The sequence below is a fragment of the Strix uralensis genome, chromosome 2 (genome assembly GCF_047716275.1).
Source record: "Strix uralensis isolate ZFMK-TIS-50842 chromosome 2, bStrUra1, whole genome shotgun sequence".
Taxonomy (NCBI): domain Eukaryota; kingdom Metazoa; phylum Chordata; class Aves; order Strigiformes; family Strigidae; genus Strix; species Strix uralensis.
In genome coordinates this window covers 58,021,469-58,043,571 of record NC_133973.1, presented here as the reverse complement: position 1 = coordinate 58,043,571, position 22,103 = coordinate 58,021,469, and the positions used below count along the sequence as shown (strand labels likewise).

General features: G+C 40.2%; 1 protein-coding gene across 1 annotated transcript in view; it reads right to left on the bottom strand.

Annotated features, from left to right (window-relative positions):
- Window positions 1-9,156: 9,156 nt before the first annotated feature.
- Window positions 9,157-22,103, bottom strand: part of PUDP (pseudouridine 5'-phosphatase) — a 72,818-nt gene continuing 59,871 nt past the window's right edge. The window contains exon 4 of the mRNA XM_074858876.1: window positions 9,157-9,565. Coding sequence (XP_074714977.1) covers window positions 9,389-9,565 — 177 coding nt within the window. The 3' untranslated portion in view covers window positions 9,157-9,388. The remainder of the gene's footprint in view (window positions 9,566-22,103) is intronic.

The window sequence follows — 22,103 nt, the reverse complement described above, 5'->3', positions numbered from 1 at the left end:
TGCGTAAGTGGCATCATTCTCTGACACCAGCAAGAGGGCACACAATTCTCCCACCTGCGTGCTACCTTATCCTTCCTGTATAATTGTTTTACTGGTACCAATTTCCAATGCTGCTATTCTGTATTTCCACTTTAACCCCACTCATCAGGTAAATGCATCAGTGAATCACACTCCTTCTGTATCTGAACCTGTGGTCAATCTTGGTGCCTCTTTGATTGGAGAAGGTTTATAGGATTGGCCTAACAAAACCAGACCTGGATTTATATGTTGTTGGAGCTTAGCAATTTTGACTGGACCCTCTCTTAATTGCAGTAACTGACTAAATTCCTCTAAATAGGCATACCACTTATGTACCATGGCTTCCTGGGTTACCTCCTTGGGGAGAGTGACCCCTTAGGGATCGAATTTAAAAGAAGAGAGCCTTGCACTACAAAGTCTTGTGTGGTATGTAACCTCTCTGCTTCCTTTACTGCCCTAGTAAGTAAGAGGAGTTCCTTCTCCCACTCTGAGTACTGCTGTTTGGTTTCCTTAAATAGCAAGAATCTAGGTGGTCCCCGCAGTCCCTTTTGAAACACACTGCAATAGGAGGTATGTTCTGCAAATCCCCACTCTGCCCTCAATGGATCCTGTGGGTGTAAGGGCCCTAAACTGTGATAGGTCTTAAGTTCATCCTTTAAAATATTCAGGGCCTCTGTCTGTTGTGGAGTCCAATTCCACTCCTTATTTTTTCAAAGCAGATCATATAAAGATGAGCAATCATAGAATCATAGAGTGGTTTTGGTTGGAAGGGACCTTAAAGGTCATCTAGTTCCAACCTCCCTGCCACGGGCAGGGACACCTTCCACTAGATGCTTGAAGTCCCATCCAATGTGGCCTTGAACACTTCCAGGGAGGGCACATCCACAGCTTCCCTGGGCAACCTGTTCCAGTGTCTCACCACCCTCACAGTAAAGAATTTCTTCCTAATATCTGAACTAAACCTACCCTCTTTCAGTTTAAAACCGTTACCTCTTGTCCTATCACTACTCTCCCTAATAAAGAGTCCCTCACCACCTTTCCTGCAGGCCCCCTTTAAGTACTGGAAGGCTGCTATAAGGTCTCCCCAGAGCCTTCTCTTCTCCAGGCTGAACAAGTACAACTCTCCAAGCCTGTTCTCATAGGGGAGGTTCTCCAGCCACCTGATCATCTTCATGGCCCTCCTCTGGACCTGCTCAAGCAGGTCCATGTCCTTCTTATGTTGGGGGTCCCAGAGCTGGACTCAGTACTCCAGGTAGGGTCTCATGAGAGCAGAGTAGAGGGGGAGAATCACCTCCCTCGACCTGCTGGCCACACTTCTCTTGATGCAGGCCAGGATATGGTTGGTTTTCTGGGCTGTGAGCGCACATTGCTGGCTCATAGTCAGTTTTCCATTCTTTAATACCCCCAGTACTCCCAGTCCTTCTTCACAGGGCTGCTCTCAATCCATTTTTTGCCCAGCCTGTATTTGTGCTTGGGATTGCCTTGACCCATGAGCAGGACCTTGCACTCGGCCTTGTTGAACTTCATGAGGTTTGCATGGTCCCACCTATCAAACCTGTCCAGGTCCCTCTGGATGGCATCTCTTCCCTCCAGTGCATCCACCACACCACAGGCCTACGCGTTGTCAACAAACTTGCTGAGGGTGCACTCAATCCCACTGTCCATGTTGCCAACAAAAATGTTAGAAAGCACTGGTTCCAATACTCACCCCCGAGGAATGCCAATTGTCACTGATCTCCACTTGGACATCGAGCGGTTGAATGCAACTCTTTGAGTGCAACCATTCAGCCAATTCCTTATCCACCAAGTGGTCCATCCATCAAATCCTTGTCTCTCCAATTTAGAGACAAGGATGTTTTGTGGGACAGTGTCAAATGCTTTGCACAAGTCCAGGTAGATGACATCAGTTGCTCTTCCCTTATCCACCAACGCTGTAACCATGTTCTAGAAGTCCATCGAATTTGTCAGACACAAGTTGCCCTTAGTGAAGCCATGTTGGCTGTCACCAATCACCTCCTTACTTTCCATGTGCCCTAGCATAGTTTCCAGGATGATCTGCTCCAAGATGATCTTGCTGGCACAGTGGTAAGACTGACTGACCTGTAGCACTACAGGTCTTCCTTTTTTCCCCTCTTTAAAAATGGGACATGTTTCCCCTTTTTTCAGTCAGTGGGAACTTCACCGGACTGCCACAACTTCTCAAATATGATGGATAGTTGTTTAGCCACTTCATCTACCAGTTCCCTCAGGACCCGTGGATGCATCTCATCAGGTCCTATGGACTTGTGCACCTTCAGGTTCCTTAGATGGTCTTGAACCTGACCTTGTCCTACAGTGGGTGGTTCTTCATTCTCCCAGTCCCTGCCTTTGCCTTCTGTGCCTTGGGCAGTGTGGCTGGAGCACTTGCCGCTGAAGACTGAAGCAAGAAAGTTGTTGAGTACTTCATCCTTCTCCATATCTCGGGTAACCAGGTCTCCTATTTCCTTCCAGAGAGGGCCCACTTTTTCCCTAGTCTTCCTTTTATCATTGATGCACCTCTAGAAGCTTTTCTTGTTGCCCTTGACGTCCCTGGCTAGATTTAATTCTATCAGGGCTTTGGCCTTCCTAACCTGATCCCTGGCTGCTTGGACAGTTTCTCTGTATTCCTCACAGGCTTTCTGTCCTTGCTTCCACCCTCTGTAGGCTTCCTTTTTATGCTTGAGCTTGTCCAGGACCTACTTGTTCATCCATGCAGGTCTCTTGGAATTCTTACCTGACTTCCTCTTTGTTGGGATGTATCACTCCTGAGCTTGGAGGAGGTGATCCTTGAATATTAGCCAGCTTTCTTGGGCCCCTCTTCCCTCCAGGGATTTATCCCATGGTACTCTGCCAAGCAGATCCTTGAAGGGGCCAAAGTCTGCTCTCCTGAAGACCAGGGTAGCGAGCTTGCTGTGCTCTCTCCTCACTGCCCTAAGGATCTTGAACTCCCATCATTTCATAGCCACTGCAACCATGGCTTCCCTGGAGTCTCACTCCCCACCAGCCCCTCCTCATTGGTGAGAAGAAGTTCCAGCATAGCACCTCTCACTGTTGGCTCCTCTATCACTTGGAGAATGAAGTTATCAACAATGCATTCCAGGAACCTTCTGGATTGCTTATGCCCTGCTGTGTTGTCCCTCCAACAGATAACAGGTGGTTGAAGTCACCCATGAGGACTAGGGCTTTTGAATGTGAGGCTGCTCCTATCTGTCTATAGAGTGCCTCATCTGCTCCATCTACCTGGTCGAGTGGCCTGTAGCAGACCCCCGCTATAACGTCACCTGTCCCTGCCCTCCCTTTAATCCTGGCCCATAAGCTCTCTGTTGGTTCCTCATCTATTCCAAGTTGGAGCTCCATGCACTCCAGCTGGTCATTGACATAGAGGGTGACACCGCCTCCTCATCTCCTCTGCCTGTCCTTCCTAAAGACCCGTATCCTTCCTGTATCCTTCCATTCCCACACTCCAGTCATAGGAGCCATCCCACCATGTCTCCGTGATGCCAATAAGATCTGCAGGTGTGTGCACCTCTACCTCCTCTTGTTTATTCCCCATGTTACATGCATTTGCATAGAGGCATTTAAGCTGGCCCCTGATGAAGATGGCTTACCAGTCACTGAGAACCCCGGTATATGCTTTCTCCAATAACCCAAGGTACCTAGCAGCTGCTGCAATTCTGCCTTATTACCTGGAATTGTCCCTTTTCAATAGCCGAATATTATCAGCTACTGCAACTGTTCCAGCCACACACCAGGCTCCTAAAAATTTGATTTCTTGCCCAGGATCTTGACATTTAGAGGGCGGAATATCTAGTTCATTCTTAATTAACAGATCCCAGATGGTTTCAGCCACTTGCCCTACCTGTTCTTTAGTATCTCCACCAACCAAAATATCATCTATATACTGATATATATGGGCACCCGACAGCACCTCCAATGCATCGAGAAGTTTGGCCAAAGCATTATGAGCAATACTGGGGGAATGTTTGTAGACTTGTGGGAGTCATTTAACAGTGTATTGTGTTCCTTCCCAGGTAAAGGCAAACTGGGGCTTATCCTCATCCCTTAGGGGAATCATAAATAACATGTCTTTAACATGTAAAGAAGCCATCCATGGATGAATGGCTGCCTGTATTGCTGTCACTATTGATGTTATACTCGGAACAGCAGCTACTAAAGGTGGGATGTTACTATTCAATCTCCAGTAGTCAATCATTAACCGCCACCGTCCATCTGGTTTACAGACTGGCCAAACTGGAGGATTATAAGGGGAATGTGTGTGATTTATAATCTCTCTTTTCTCAAGATCATTAATTACTTCTAACATACCCCTTTTGGCAGCAGTTGGCAACAGATATTGAGAGACACAGGCTAATATAGATTATGGTAGTAAAGGAGTAACCTGCAAAATTCTTACATGAGTCACCCCTATTCCTCTACCTCCAAAACTCCACCCTCTGCTGCTATTCAGTAAATACCATCATTTACCTGTCAGCACATCAAATGTCAATATATTTCCATTATAAGGGCTCAAAGCCACCTCCCAGCTGTCATCCTCTTTTCCCCAGGTAATCAAAACTGCATTTGGACTACAAGACATTTTTCTACCACCCCTGTCACACCTATCATGTTTATAATCTTTCTTGATGGTTTAAGTCCTAACTCACCAGCTTGTTGACTGTTTAGAACACTAATTTGGGCCTCTGTATCAATTAAAAATTTTAAACTTATCCATCTAGGACCCACAGGGATATGTATATAGGGCTCCTTGTCAGCGAACCATTGGTAGGAATTCACCATGTGGAGTGGGCAGCCCGACCCCCAAACCACAGCTTCTAGTTTTTTAACTATCTCAGTTCCCCTCTTGATGTCACAAAAAGATTAAATTTTCCTTCCTGAGAGGTGTGGTTGCTGGTGTTTCCCTTTGATCATGGGTTTTCCCCTCCATCAATTCCACCAGCTTCCAGATGTGATTGGTGGATTGCCCATGTAACATTGCTCCAGGTGCCTCCAATGCCAATGCCTTCCACCAAAGCTCACTCCTTCCTGGATAAGATCGACCTGGCTTGCCTCAGGGAGGTTCAAACTCCCGGCAAGGAGGCCGCTCAGGGTGGATTTTTCGCCTGACTTGCCGAACCTTCCGATTTCCATCCATGCTGCCACCTAGGTCAGTTTGTCCCATCTCATGCCCATCAGCAACCATATTGTGTAACACTTCCAGCCACAATACATGCACAGGAGGGGTCAGAGGGTTTAACTGGTTGCATTCAATGGCCCTTTGCACCTTTTCTCTGAGGGACTGGACATGTATCTTTAAAGCATCCATGAGTCCAAGAGGTCTAAGGTTGCTGGGGTCCACCAGTGTAACAATCAGTACTCCTCACCACCCCCTCTCATACACTGCTTGAAATCAAGCAGCTTTTTGTACTCCTGCCAATTCCAATAATCCCTTCACCTTGATAGTAACAGTTTCCCCTTCTCCTTGGGGTCCACACACCTAGCCCAATACGCCACTCGAGATGTTACCGACTGGTTACCCACCAGTCCATCACTTAAAAACACTCCGGGACCCCATAACCCCCTTGCCTTGTCATCAATCAATAGGATTTGATCTGCCCCCCCCCCCCCCCCCCCCCCCGTTAAAGAAACTCTCCAGATACTGGGTTTCAGTTTCACTCAGTTTACACGAAAACTTCATCTGGAGTTCGCTAACCTCAGGTTCTGTCCAGGGGGTCATGCAGACAGTGGTTTGAGGGTTCCTGCCTTGCAGACCTGTGTGTTTTTCTGTTTTGACGAGAGGTTGCACATTTTTTTCTTCCACTTCCTCTATTTCCTCCAAACTGCTTTCATCGGGATCTCCCCAGATGTCCCAATCCTCGGGATCTACACCCACAATAACTTTAAAAACTGGACAATACTGGTTTTTTTGCTTGTGCCAACACGATTTCAATTTTTTGTTCCAATAACCATGTCTGTTCTCTTTCTTGTTGCTGTTCTTTCCTTAATCTCTTTCTAATTGTTTCTTTAAATTATCCTTTTCCCCAATTCCAGAGTAATCTTGCATATGAAACAAACTGACATCTAAGAAGGCGCACATGATCCCTTCACCTTGCCACCCCCAACACTTCCGTGGCTTTCCTCCAACTTTTCCACAATTGCCACCCGTTCAAACCACTTCTCCTTCACCCACTGTACACCTCGGGGAGAAGGGGCATGGCTGTGCCTCCATAACAGTTCCTCTATCGACATCCTGCTGACTATACCAATTAAAAATGTTGCAGAGACTCTCAAAATAAACAAGACATACTTAAAATAAAATTTATTTCAGGTAAAATCAATTGGCACTCCAGCAGTCATTAATAAATGACAGATCCAAATGTCCATGAGAGGAAAGCTATTACTGCACAGTCAATTCAAGAAATTCCTAGGACTTAACAACAATTCAAAATGCTCACTCACTCACCTGAAAAGTGAGGGCTCTCAAACTCAAGGAGTTTCCTTGGGTGGCATCACGACCCAGTGGGAGAGTCTTTGACCACAGCTGTGCTGCTCCAGAGGGGACTAGCTCAAAATGGCTCCCCCAGGGGACTCCATTTATACCCGAGCTGAATCTGATCTGCAGTCAGCATCAGCTCCTATTGGCTGAGGGCCCCAAATACTGTAAAGACCTGAGAACAAAGGTGCAAAAAAGGAATCAGCAGCCATTACGTTTCAACAGCCAGGAAACCCCATCTTTGTCGGGGTAGGCACATCTGCCACAATCTTTGAAAAGAAATTCAAAACTTTGATGACAGTTCCTTCGAAGTAAAGTGTAAATGAGACGTGCTTCATCTTCACTTTTTGTAAAACTCCCCTGTTAAATTAAATATATGCAAAACTTTGAAAAAGTTACTAATTACAGCTTATTAAAGCTTGTTCTACCTAGTAAGTTCCCTGTTGGAATTCAGTAATTATGAATGAAGGGGATCCCAACAGACACCTGTTTTACACTTGAAAGCTCAGAATTATTGCTCTACAGTAACACTTCGTGTTATGTAATACAAGTCAAAGGAGGAATTATACAGCAAAACGTCTGTTATCTTGTCTGGGAAGACCAGAAATGGAATTCGTATTGGATGGGATGAGTTGTCACTGTACAAACACTAATGATTGCAATATCCATGGGCCTAAAGAAATAACATAATATGCAAAATACCTACACTGAAGGGTGTAGGTAGAGACTCTGACCTTTGTCCTGACAAGGCGCCAGAAACAGGTGGAAGTAAGAAGGACATTTTGTGGAAATTATGGTAGCCAGGAAAATAAATTTTAAGTATTTCAATAAACCTAAACTACAATTTCTGCATTTTAAAAATAGATAGCAAAACTCCCTGTAGGGAGCTTTGCAAAAAAAGGGCTCAAGAAAGAGGTAAGATTGGAAAGGTAAAGATGGCCTACAGAAAGCTATTTGGATACAAAGGAGTTAAGGCCATAACTTTGTCAGAATTGAAGAAAGGAGACAGGATGGATCCATTTCACAAGAATGAAAGGGAAGGCTACACAGCAACATGGAAAATGAGAGGAATACAAGGAAATGAAAGAAGGAAGATGCAAAGCATTTTGATTGAACTGTAGGATCACATAATCTTGTATAGCTCCTAGCAGGTGATCACCATGCTGAAAAAGATAATGACATAATTAGACAATAATGGAACTTGTAAGGGACCTCTGGAATTCATCTCATTCAACCCCCAAGAAGAAAACAAAATAAGAAAACATAGAAAGTATAGCAAAACTCCTTCAAATAACTGCAAAAAAAATTTACAACATGATGAAAAGGGGAATAGATGGGCAAGTACAGGATAAGGAAATGGATAAACATGCTGATAGTGATAACTGTATCAAAAAAAATGTAATGGGATAAAAGCCAACCCAGAACAGATTTCTGGTTAAGGTCTAAACAGAAAGTCATTCAAGTGGAAACAGAACAAGAAGCTTCCAATGTAGTTACATAAATTGTCTAAATAGTTTCATAATATTCCCAGATGTACTGGGGTTGTGTGGCAAGGTTTGGGTAGCGGGACGGCTAGAGGGGTGGCTTCTGTGGGAAGCTGCTAGAAGCTTCCCCAATGTCTGACAGAGCCAATGCCAGCCGGGCCCAAGACAGACCCAGCACTGGCCAAGGCCAAACCCATCAGTGATGGTGGTAGCGCCTCTGGGATAACATATTTAAGAAAGGGAAAAAGAAAACTGCACTATTGCAGCTGGAGAGAGGAGTGAGTATATGTGAGAGCAACAACTCTGCAGACACCAAGGTCAGTGAAGAAGGAGGGGAAGGAGGTGCTCCAGGTGCTGGAGCAGAGATTCCCCTGCAGCCCGTGGTGCAGCCCATGGCAGGGCAGGCTGTGCCCCTGCACCCATGGAGGTCCATGATGGAGCAGATCTCCACCTGCAGCCCATGGAGGACCCCATGCTGGAGCAGGTGGACGTTCCCTGTGGGAAGCCTGCACTGGAGCAGGCTCCTGGCAGGACCTGTAGACCCCTGGGGAGAGGAGCCCACGCTGGAGCAGGTTTGCTGTCAGGACTTGTGACCCCATGGGGGACCCACACTGGAACAGTTTGTGAAGAGCTGCAGCCTGTGGGAAGGACTCACATTGGAGAAGATTGTGGAGGACACTCTCCCATGGGAGGGACCCCACGCTGGAGGAGGGGAAGAGTGTGAGGAGTCCTCCCCCTGAGGAGGAAGGAGCGGCAAAGACATGTGATGAACTAACTACAACTCCCATTCCCCAACCTCCTGCACCACTGAGGGGGAGGAGACAGAAAATTGGGAGTAAAGTTAAGCCCAGAAAGAAGGGAGGGAGGGGAGAAGGTGTTTTAAGATTTGGTTTTATTTCTCATTACCCTACTCTCATTTGATTGTTAATAAACTAATTTTCCCAAGTCGAGTCTGTTTTGCCTATGATGGTAATTGGTGAGTGATCTCACCCTGTGCTTATCTCGACCCATGAGCCTTTTGTTATATTTTCTCTCCCCTGTCCAGCTGATGGGGGAAGTGACAGAATGGCTTTGGTGGGCACCTGGCCACCAAACATTATGATGTGCAGAAAAAAAAAAATATGATGTGCAGGGAACAAGGCTGGATTCACTTCACAAGATGAAATGCTGCTTTAATTTACCATTTATCACGAGGACAAATCATAAACATTCTAGTCAACTTTCAAAGGTATTGTGTGGAAGACTTGGTGTTAACAGGATTTTTGTGCTCTAGTTTTGAGAAAGGGAGGAAAAGATGCAAACCAATCATACAATCGTAACAGAATTACATTCCACTTTCCCGATTTCCCGTCAAGTGCATGTTCACAGACATTGGGCATTAATCATATGCTGGTAAACCAAACAGTTCTGGTTTGAAATCTTCCATGGAGTTCAGCAGTAGTGTTGCCTCCTTTTTAAGATCTGGATGTAATTTTTCATCCGGAATCATAACCACTTGCATTCCTGCTGCCAGGGCTCCTTTGACTCCAAGTGGTGCATCTTCAAACACAAGACACTGAGAAAAAAGGAGGTAAGGGGAAAAAAATTAAAGAATAATGTTACTATGAACTTTTAATCTTTTGTTTTTAAAAAAAGAGTGATCCTGAATAAAACTAGTGGGAAAGTTAAATTCAATTCCTGGTTTACACACCCCTAATCAGAACAAGGGCAAACATCTCAATTCAAACATCTGCATGTTAATTAACCTTAAATTCATTTCAATTCAAAAAAACATCAACACGCATATTTAAATCCCAGCAACTGGTTATCCAGATGTTCCTAAGTGATTTGTTTTATATAGGGATGAGTTTAAGCACAAGCTTAAAGTAAAGTTAAGCAAATTCTTCAATACCTTTATAAGCAGGCAATTTAACTGTTCAAGCAACTTTACAACCTGCAAAATGCAAAAGCAGTGCTTTCACTTACAGGTGTGGCTTTTCCTACATACATAAGAGGGGGAAGACTACACTAGCCAGGTCAATATTAGAACTTTGGATGAGTGGAGAGTAAGATGGAAATCACTTATCAGAAGTGCTGTCGAATTCATGCTCCATTTGCTTAATTCTTCCAAAGCAACGGTGACAAGGAAAATCAGCAATTATACTGGAAGGTTATTTTTAGAGAAGAGACAGTTTAGGTAAAAGTTCTATGTCTTACAATAGTCACAATCATTCAAGATCACAGTTTGGAAGCAAAGTTGTTAAAAATAATCAATACATTATTTATGTGTATTTTGTAATTTAACATCAGAATATTGAACAATAAACATATAAGATAAATAAATATACAAAAAAATAATCTAGTCTGAACTTTTATATAATAAAAGATAATGTTTCTGGAGTTCATTCCAGAATGTATATAATGAAGCATCTCTTCCTGACATTACTGAGTCTTGAGTTTGAACTTTTGGTCACGGACAATCCAAAGCAATCTTTGGCACCCAACCATTTGAAAAATTCTGACCTACACTTACAAGTGGCTTTTAACACTTCTGCAATTCAGACTGCATTTATTATCAATATTATTAGCACTGCTATTACTACTAATACCAAAATTACTGTCACAAGTATTTTCAGTAATTCAACACAGATGTTGGGATGGTTAGTGCAATCTTCCCCACAGCCTTCAGACAGTGCAACTGTGCCTTATCACATATTTCTCTCTCACGCATTAAGCCCTTCTCTACAGTCATTATCGATCCATAAAATTCCTTCCTACATACCCAGGATGGATTTTCTTATCCTTTTCTTCACAATGCAATAGACTGTGGCAACTAATACAGAATGGGTAAGAGTAATGATTTGCTAAACTTAGTTTAACATTTGACTGAATCCAGATATGACACACTGGGAGAACATAGAACAGCACACTGGTATCTTTTAGGCTCTCTAACACACAGCTATTTCACCAGGGGAGATTAGGGATGCACAATGTTTGTTCTGGTTGTGCTCTAAGAGAACCAAGCTGCAACCTGCAAAAATGTTATTATGTTCAAAGAAAACATTTTTGCAAAATGTAATAAATGTCTGTACTATATACACCCATCTGTATCAGAGACTGTGGAAGAGGAAGAGGGAATGAACCCTTTCTGCCTTCTTTTCTTTTTAGAATATTGATTCTTGCCCGTCAACATGCCAGCAAACAATTGGAGTCTGCCAAAAGAAGGTAAGAGGTACCTTCTACCTTGCATGTAACAAAGTAAAACTTAATTAATGATTTTAAGTGAGCCAACAGAATCACACCAATCTCTTTTGTGCTCTTTTCCTTTATACAGTCACTGAATTCCAGTTTGAACAATGTGGTATTTTCAAATGTTGACCATTATCACCATTACTAACTACAAATATGTAACCAGACGTTCCTGCAAAGCTTGGCACAATTGCTATTAGAACAGAAGCATGGTCTGCCTATAGATTTTGTTCTAATAATACCTTAGTTTATGACCCTGAGGACTCTGAGGGCAGTAAATGAAACCCTGACAGGCTTTGCCTTTTGAAAAGTAAGCTTAAATGTTGCACAGAACAGCATTATCAAGGCCTTTCAGAAACCTTTTCTAATCCAGCCCATACAAAGAAATGTACTTCATTGCTCTGTCTTGAAAGACCTAATTGACTTCCATGATGTCACTAAGCTTACTGTATGAGAGGAGCCGATGCTTATGGAAGGCAATATGCATAATGAAAAGCTTAACTAATTCCCTGGAACTAGAAGCAATTAAAACTCTTAATTACCAAAGAAGCCAGGGAAGCCACCCATAATTACAGTGGCTTTAATGTTACAGGAAATAAGTGTATTAGGTTTTCCTCCAGTCTTTCTTGCTACTGACACTTACTGTCAACAGCACAGCAACATTCTTAATGGATGACGAAAGGTTTACAGAGGTTCACACACAAAATGGATTTATTAACTTTGCTGCACAGAGATGTTATAAACTCTTCACTGTCCTGGCCCACCCACATACTAAATTTAGAGATATGAAAGCAGCCAAGTTCTTCCCCATTTTGCATAAGTATTGCAACATCAGCATCACTCCAACTAAGAGAGACAGATGAGATTTATACAGACTTCAGCTGAGATTCTGGCTGCTTCTCTGCATTATTTCTAAAATTTGTGTCATTGATCAATACTACTGCTATGAGATCTCTCAAAAGGTCATACTAATATAGGACAGTTTTCACTTTGGAATGAACTAGATGCTTAAAAAAGTAAAGTAGTAAAGCATACTAATTTATATTTCACTCTCAGAATCTAGAAAAGGAATAATTAATCACTGAACCAAAGGAAGAAATAATAAAATCACTGCAGCACCTCATTACCTCATTTTTCTACATGAAATTTAAGAATGTAAGAAAAGAGAGTTAGGCCCTTGGTATGTACAGCAGGCCCTCTCCAACTTACATACTGTAAATGTCTGGATGGAATATTTACGTAACTAACAGGGATATCCGTAAGTGTTATTGCTAATAGTGACAACCAATAAGTCTGGAAGGATAAAAGATTAAAATCAGTTTTGAAATTAAAATTTTGAAAAACTTGTGAAGATAATATATATGCATGGGGAGTGCTTATCGAACAAATATCCTTGACCATGTATGATACTACTGTATCAACTCTAAAACAGAATGAAGGATGAGACTAAAGGTGGCATAATTTATACACATAGACCTTGTCTGCAAATTAAACACTACCATCTATTGTTCTAGAAAGAAAGAATGAAAAGAAAATTTTCATCATCTTTAAAATGGGTAAATATAACCTCAAATTATTTCATATTGTATTAGAAAAATCTTCCATTTGCTGGTTCTGGTCTGGTCTGCTTAGGCCCTTAATCTCAGTGGAAACATTTGCAGACATGGGGACTAAATCACACACTTTTGCACTCTGTCTCTGGACCAGAGTCTTACTGGTAAGACTATCAAGTATTTAGTTCTTTGATAAAAAGAGTGAGAAGGAACAGAGTATTTGTTAACTCCTTCCTTTTCTTCCCTAAACATTTTCTTTTAATATATTATTATTTTTACATTCTATTCCCCATATGCTCCATGGGAAACAGCTACTATGGAATTAATGAGAACATATTAAACTTCAGTTTTCATTTTTTTCCTGTTATCACTGTAACATTTACCTTATGGTCTGTTCAAAGTGAAGTTGAGGTTAAGTCTCATGGTTAAGTCTCTCACTGGGCAAAATACACTTAAAACAACTTCAGTCCTATTGAGTCTTACACAGAACTAAGTTAAAACAACCCTGCCTGAGGAACTACTGACAGAATGACTCTCCCACCATGCATAAAACTCACAAAACCACTGCATGTATGTACTCCGACTTAAACCCACAAAACAACTAAAAATCAAAAGGCATTCTGGGGACAAAAGTGGTTAAAAAATAAATAATAATAATTAATTTTATTCCTCCCTCCTGCTGAATAAAGCAAAAGGAAAAACAGTGGAATTCTGAGGTTTCAAATCGCAGTTTCAAAAAAAACCCGCTAAGACCTCTGAGAGGTTACTCCTATGTTCATTCTCCAACTTCTGAACAGGACCAATCTCTTTCTGTGCCTGGTGAGAAGAGACAGTAGAAGATTATTGAATTTTCTGTCCTCAAATGACACAGAAACATTTGGTATCAGTATGTGACATATTATGCTTGGGGCTTCTTATGGACTGCATATTCTGTAACTTCTTTATTTATCATTGATTTTTCTCCTTCATGATCAAATCAACTGGTCAAAAGCATGATGTGTTATTTGTAAATTTGCACTCTGGAAACATTTGGTAACCTTACACATTAAATTACTTATACACGCACAATGAGTCTTCTATAAGCATTTAAGGCCCAATTCAAGTTCTATCATATCACTGAAAGAATCCCCATTGATTTCAATGGGCATCAAAGTGAGTCCCAAAACAGGCTGCAGGAAGAAATCCACCAAGTGCAGTCAGCTCACATTGATTTCAGAATAACATTGTTCATCTCTGTGAACCAGAAGGCAGTCAGGCCTTTAATTTCTACAAGTAACTTGTTGATTGTTCACTTCCAAAAGTATTTTTACTTTCCTCGTTGTGAAAAACTAGCTCATATTCTATGGTCATAATTCAAAACTAAGTAATATTTAAGAAATAAATGATCAGTCTGAAAGATACTACTACTGCAATCATGGTTTTTATTTTGTTCAACAACTTTTCTCTCTTTTTCCTTGCTGACTCAATTTTTTTCAGATTTTCAAAATAATTCTACTACTGACCAACTGTGTTACTGTGAGTGACCCAAGAGTTTTCAAGAACCATAATGCAATTCAGAATACAACACAGACCCACCTATATCTTAAACGAAATGTTGAGATGCTGAAAAGATGCTGTTTATCATTTATGGGAGGTGGTAGAAATTCACAAAAAGAGAGGAAACACCAACAACTTCAGTAATGTGTTGTAACACAGATGCTGGACTACTTTTTAGGTAACCTGTGTTTTCTTTTTTCCTGTGCTTTGATATACAAAGTATCTAGGAACAAGGGGAAAATGTATTTCTGGGTGATCCATTTACCACCAGAGTTACTTAAACAGTATTGAATAAATGCATTTTAAACAGTTACAGTATTTGCAATTTTGGCCTCCCACTGTGTTAACTCTCTGAAGAATTAACAAAAAACAATAATGAAATAACTCGATTAATGTTTCTCTCGCAATCTTTGGACTTACACTCTTCCCAGAAATAGTCGGTAGCAATAATGAATTACACTCCATTTTATTTTAAGGACGTATGTCAATTTGACTAGCCAGGGATAAACATCATATTTAATGATTCTGTTAAGAAAGTCATGCAGTTTACAGACCCACGATTTAGTTCCATAAAGGAAAATGAGGAGTAAGCCAAGACGTTTTTAAATGCTATAACAAATGAACAAACAACCTCGAAACTTATAATCAAATGAAGTAAGCACCAGAATATCCAGAATACTACCTACCAGCCACCATTCCTTATGATTCAATGATTCATATTGAAAATTATAGGCACATATGATTTTTTTAATTTAGATTTTTATTAACTCACTAATAGAAGTATGTTGCAGACCAGTACAAGAATCAAATTATTTACCAGAAGATCGATAAGATAAAACCAGAAATCATTAGCATAATTTTAAAAAAAATTTAAAAAAGGAAGTGTGTTACATCTGCACATAATTAGATCGCTCTGCATTTCCAGCTCTTGCATAAATGCCACTTTACATTTCAGCTCACACCAGCAGTTACTTTTACAAACTGGTTCACAAGACATTACCTTAAGGTGGGCCAGAAGGAGTAAAATGGTTTGGATGGGGAAGGAGGAGGAGAAATTTTAAATTTCTTGCTTGTTTTCAAGACTCAATCAAGTGAAAGAAAGTGCTTCTGTGAGTGACAGTCGGACCCAGACACAGCGGCTCTGTGAGGCAGGGAGAAGGTCACATTTACATGTCGGGTTACTCTGATCATTCCGGATGGCTGGAGCACTCTTTTCACAGAGGACTGTGTGTTTAGAGGACAGCACACTGGGAACTTTGTATGGCAACTTGTGTTACAGGCCTCAAGAAATTCCCAGGCATTTCTGAAACAGTGTCCAATTATCCCGGCAGCAGAAATCTAACTCAATCAACTGCAGCTTGGATTAGCCATAGAAGAGTATTGTTCTTTTAGAGAGAACACAAGGCAAATACTCAAGATGCTCTCTACTTAGTCTACTCATAGTGCGTAACATGCTGGTTTTTTATGTCACTTATCTCTAAAACTGGCCTAAAAAGGAATTCCGTGCAATGTAATAATTAATTTGTGCTGCCTTCTCTTCCATACAGAAGTCCCTTTACTAAAACCACTGACTTTCTTGACATGTAATACACAACACATTCAAGTAACTGAACCTTACACACAGAGCTCAGAACCATAGCATAATTTACACTGGAAGGGATTGCTGCAGGCCATTTAGAAACACCCCTACTCAATGCATATCCAGCAAGAGCAGGCTGATCAGGATCTTGACCAGGGAGCTTTGAGTATCTTCAAGGATGCAGATTCCACATACCTCCTGGTCAACCTGTTCCTGTATTTCACCACCCCTACGGTGAAAATGGTTTTCTGAGCATCTAGCAGGAGTTTCTTGTGTTCCAGCTTGTGCCTGTTGCTTATTGCATGATCACTTTGCACCTTGGAGAAGAGGCTGGGCTCATCTCATGAGCAAACACATCAGAGATATGAACCAGATACATCCAAAGGAGGAGCTGTTTTGGTGAATCTAAATTCTAAATCTCAAACTGAAACTGGAAGTAGATATGAAAAGTATTTCCTTTATAAATGCAATGACCTTTTTGCCACAGGGAATGTCTACAAAGTTGCAGGTGCAGCACAGCAGGATAAGGATGACAAGTACCTTGTCTTTTTTGTGTAACTGGACACCACTTGCCTATAACCGACTCAGCAGGTGCTGCAGAAGGCAGCTGATTCTCATGGAGCAATGTAATTTTTTCAAGTGGCACAACTGATTGTTTCTTTTTGTTCTATAATGTCTCCTTGACCAATGTCATTTCCCCGCACAGAAAGACCAGCCTGTATACTGAAATGTACCTTAATCTGATCTAAACATCATCTTAATTATTGCATAATCTTTGACAGAAGTGTTAATAACAACCCACATATCCTTCAGCCATAAAGTAATTTCCTAATTTTTTCAGTAAAGAAGGAAAGAAAGGGTGAGAAGAGGCATTCACCTTTAAACAGATTTTTCATTGGAAGTGAAAAAAAGTCATGGAAAAGGTCTTTTTTTCTATTCAGTACAAGCTTCTCATTGAACCGTACGTGACATAGTGTCACTGGTCTGGAGTGACTTGGTAAGATGTAGCTGTGTTACACTTTAATTCTTCATGATCAGGAAGAAAAGTGGTTTTCTTTCAAACTTCAAACAGCTGAAAGTTATCTTTTAGAGAATATTTAAGATTAGTAGCATAAAACTCGAAGCATGAAGCCACGAACTAGCAACTTTAAAATGAACAAAACAAAATTCTAAATATAACTTTCTACATATTTCAATTACAGGAAGCAAATACCTATATTAAAAATGGCAATTCTCGGTTCTCAATACAGATTTTCTAAGAGGAAGGTGGGCAACAAAATACAAAAGTAAGTTGGAAAAATATTAACTCCTAATTTGTTCAATTTGGGTAAACACCTGAACTGAATTTAAAGACCTTCTGTTGGAATTTGGCTTTTATAACTTTTAGAAGAAAAAATAAACCATTTCTTATGACATTTTCACAAAAAGCAAGAGAATGAAAGCAGGAAATTAAAAGCTGGTTTTACTCCAGTACAAAGAAAAACTAAGAACAACTAAAATCTTTTAAAAATGTAGTATCTTGGAGAAAGTTACACCTCATAAGAAGGTTAAAGACATTGAAGAACAAAAGAGGAGGAATAAGCTTAAGATAATCAGCACTAGGAAGAACCATTAGGATCTTAAATAAACACACTATTTTGAAAAACGAAATAAATTTAACATCATAAAGAGATACAAACCTGTAAAGCTTCAGATTTTGAAATACAATAGTACAAGGTTTGACTCTGAGTCATTCTGGGGTAGGTTTGCTGAAAGACAATTACTTCAATGCTTTCTTTTGAACTCACTGATATTCAAAGTACTATTTCCACTAAAATATGAACTTGTAAAATAGCAATAGTATTAACAGTAACTGTTATAAAATTAGTCTGTTACATCTATGCAAGGATAATATATGCTTCAATTTAATGTATTTCCTCATATGCCATTAGATTAAATTCCGTGTACATGTTTAAGAAAAAAAGCAAAAGTTACCATATTAGACAATTTTCTCCTAATCAGGCTCCTAACCTGTTCCTACGAGGTAGCTGAGCCAAACTAATGGTTTGCTCCCAATTAAAGGTTGTTTCCTCCTTCTCTTTCTTTAATCTCCTGTTAACGAGTGTACACTTCCATCTGTCTCCTGGTTGTGTTTGTGTGCCCTTCTGTGAATCAAGTCTGTACCCTGATAGAAAACTATTCTCCTATGTTCTCCTCCTAAACTGGAGAACAACCACGTAACAGCTGGGAGCGAACTGGAAGACTGAAGAGGAATATAAATCCTCCTTTTTGGGCAGTGTTTAAATCATAGAGGGGTTCATCCCTTCAAACTACAGTCTTACTCCTGGCATGCCTTGCATTTGCCTAAAGCAGATCGTATGTGTAAAACCACAAAATGGCTGTGCAAAGTTTTGCAGAACCTGCTCTTGCAACACAAGCCCAACTGTGGGCATGGCATTATGATTATGAGTGTCCCAATTTCAAAATTTATTTTGCTATAGCAATCTAAAAATATCATATCTGAAATGAAATGCCTCATTACATCGATAATCATATCTATTTAAGTAATTGCCCTCATGCTTTCAGAAGATGATTTCTCAGCCTCTTAGTTGGCAAAGTTGCTTTGACTGTGCAGGCAAACAGAGCTCAGAACTCAAAATTTCTTACATTTCCTCTACCTGAGAAAGTATTTCTGTATGCTAAATACAGTATTTCTAAAGAACATTAAATCTACCACTGAAAGTAACAGAATTAATAATAAACACCATATTTCTACATATACAATGTATGATATACCCCTTTTGAACTATTTAATATGAGAAATAATTAATTCAATGGAGAGCACTCTCCTAACCCTGAATGAGGGATTAACTTTAAGTTCACAGCAAGATCTACTAGATCAATACAATTATTATTGGTAAAACAATCTACTAAGAATAAGAGGAAAGTTAAAAAGAAAATGTCAAAATTATTTTTTTAAGAGTTCAGTAAAGAAATAATTTCTTTCACGTTCATCTCTAGCTTGTTTTTATCAGCTTGCTTTGTTTATTTTAGGTAATTACCCAGTTATTTCAAGCTATGAAAACTGTAAGATGGAAAGCCAGTGAATATCAAGCAGTTTTATGTGTATCAATCATTAAAACAGACTACTCCTCTAAAAAATTTCTTTCCACTGTAAACTCGAAGTTCAAGTATTTCTATAAATATGAAAATTAATACACTCTTAAAATTAATTCATATGTAGAAAATTATTTAAGTCTTAATCTCCTGTTGCAATATATTTCAAAACACTTCTGTCAAAATTCCCCTAATAATATCATCAGGCTATTTAAAATACTGCATGGAAACACTTTTTCTTAAAATACATTGATGATCCACAGATATTCTGTGCTTAGTTTTCTAGCAGACCAGCTCTACCAGATAATAGAATGCTATTAGTCACCTCAACCAAAGGCTATTAGTTCTTATTTTGACTCAAGCGTGCTTACAAGCAAAATAACAGGTCACTTTCAGTGAAAGAAAGAAGGGGTGTAAGATGTAAGTGAATGTTTCAGAGTAAACAATGAACAAAAATAGAAAAACATGTTTATTTAACTCTCTGTATGCATGCATGTCTATAAATATATGGTGTATATATGATCTCTATACAGATAATCTCTTTGTAGAACTAAGGCTTATCCACTTTAATATATTAGATTAGTAACTAGCACAGCCATGACACTGGCTTAACATTAACATTAGTTTGGGAATACCAGCCATGGTATCAGCAACTACTAACTATGCTTGTCACGCAATTTCTGCCATGAGTAACTTCTTTTGGGTACTTAGTTCTTCAAAGAAACAAGTTTATCATTATCTGGGTTCTCATCAGCTTTTTATTAATATATTTTTTACTTAAAAAACCTCTCATCTATATATTTCAATCAGAAATAATATCCAGATGTCAACAGGGTATAAAGCTGACAGATGGCAGACTAATTTAAAAGGAAAACTACCACTTATCTGCCTGTAAATCGACCTCTCATGGGCAAAGTCCTCAAACCACTGCAACAGGCCATATGCTTAAGTGAAAACTACTTGCTCATCCAACACAATAATGATTTTCTATTAAAAGTAAGAATCACCACTTATCTAACAAATCCACTGATCTGAAGTATCCTGCATTTACTGACCTTCAACAGTTTCTGTGAGTCTTTGGAAAAAGGATGAGGGTTGATTTCCCATTGAAACTAAATGTGTCCCTTTCTCTGTAACTGTTGGAATTGTTACTCTAAAGCTTGCTGCCATGTTACTGTGTCACTATGTTATGGATTACAGATGCCCACACATAATATACATACACGCTCACACAGAAAATAAGAAAATGCTACATAGATCTCATATGGACTCACAGAATCACAGGATCCTGGGATGACTGAGGCTGGAAGGGACCTCTAGAGGTCACCTGGTCCACCCCCCTGCTCAAGCAGGGACCTCTACAGTCAGTTGACTAGGACCATGTCCAGACAGTGTTGGAATACCTCCAAGAAGGGAGACATCACCACCTCTCTGGGCAACCTGTGCCAGTGCATGGTCACCCTCATGGTAAAAAAGTGGTTCCTGATACTCAAAGGGAATCTCCTGAGTTTCAGTTTGTGTCCACTGCCTCTGGTTCTGTCACTGGACCCCACTGAAAAGAGACTGGCTCTGTCCTCTTTGCACACCCCCTTCAGGTATTTATATACATTAATAAGATCCCCTCTGAGCCTTCTCTTCTCCAGGCTAAAAAGTCCCAGCTTGCTCAGCCTTTCCTCATATGAGAGACGCTCCAGCCTCTTAATCATCTCTGTGGCCCTTTGCTGGAGTCCCTTCCAGTACTTCCGTATGTGTCCTGTACTGGGGAGCCCCGAACTGGACACAGTACTCCAGGTATGGCCTCACCAGTGCTGAGTAGAGGGGCAGGATCAACCCTCCCTCAACATGCTAGCAACACTCTTCATCATCAGCCACCTTTGTTGCAATGGCACATTGCTGGCTCATGGTCAACTTGGTGTCCACCAGCCGTCATAATTATCTTTTTTTCTGAGAGTATGAAAACCATTTGCTTTTCTTTCCTGTTCAGAAGTGTGCAGCCACACTCACTGGTGCAGAGACAGATGGCACTGTAATAGAACTTCTAAATTTAAAGGTTTGAATGACAAATGTGCAAAAAATACAGAAAAAACATATTGCAAAGTGACCATTAGAAAACCTATGATGAGAATATAAAACACTCCATTAGGAAGTGTCTCAGTCACCCCAATACTGATATAAACACATTCCTTCACAGTTAAGTCAAAGGCAAATTGCCTTCTCTACAAATGCTTGCAGTCAACTACAAACAAGCACCTGAATGAGAGTTAACATGCTTATAACACATACTTATTTTGGGAAAAAAAACTAAGTCGTCTCTGCCTATGCACAGGCCACTCCTCTTTGCTTCTTTTTAAAATCAAATTACATGTATTTATATATTAGTAAGACCACCATGGCATATTGCGGAGTGATTTTACATTGTTCTAACCATCACAACACATGACCTGAAAGAAACCGCCTCTAATACAGCAACACGATCAGTTCAGAAATAGATGCTGCCACAGGTATTGCCAAGAATCTGGATAAATTGACAGGCAGCTGAGTGCTACGAGCTGCATTTTGCTGATAACTTGGAAGCTTCAGCTCCCAGACAGTATATAAGGATTCCCTGGGGAAACCAGACTGCAGCAGGTATGTCAAGGTGACAAAGTATCACTGCCACACAATCCACTGAAAGATATGTTCTGGCTACCAGGTAAAATATGCTGTAACTAAAAAAAAAAAAAAAAAGAAAAAGAGGACAGGCTGTCAGGTGAAGAAGCAAAAGAAAATCTCAAACACCATGATTCAGTATACAGGAGATATGTCAAGTAATTTTTTCCCCCATTTTTTTCTGATTAGAAGTTGTAGCATTTTCTATTTTATTTAAAAACTTTGCTAATTGATTTTAACTACTAGTGAGATACAGGTAAGTTTCTGTTAAATAGAGAAAATTTGTAAATCAGATGTCAAACATGTCTAAGGAGTGAGGACTGAAATTTCTCATCCATACATAAAGATTGTCTTGGAGATATATGTTCTGGGTTTGCAGGTCTTGAAGGTGTAGCTGAACACATCTGTTTTGTATTCTTTAAAAGTTTGTAAGTTCTAGTCCTAGCAAGGAA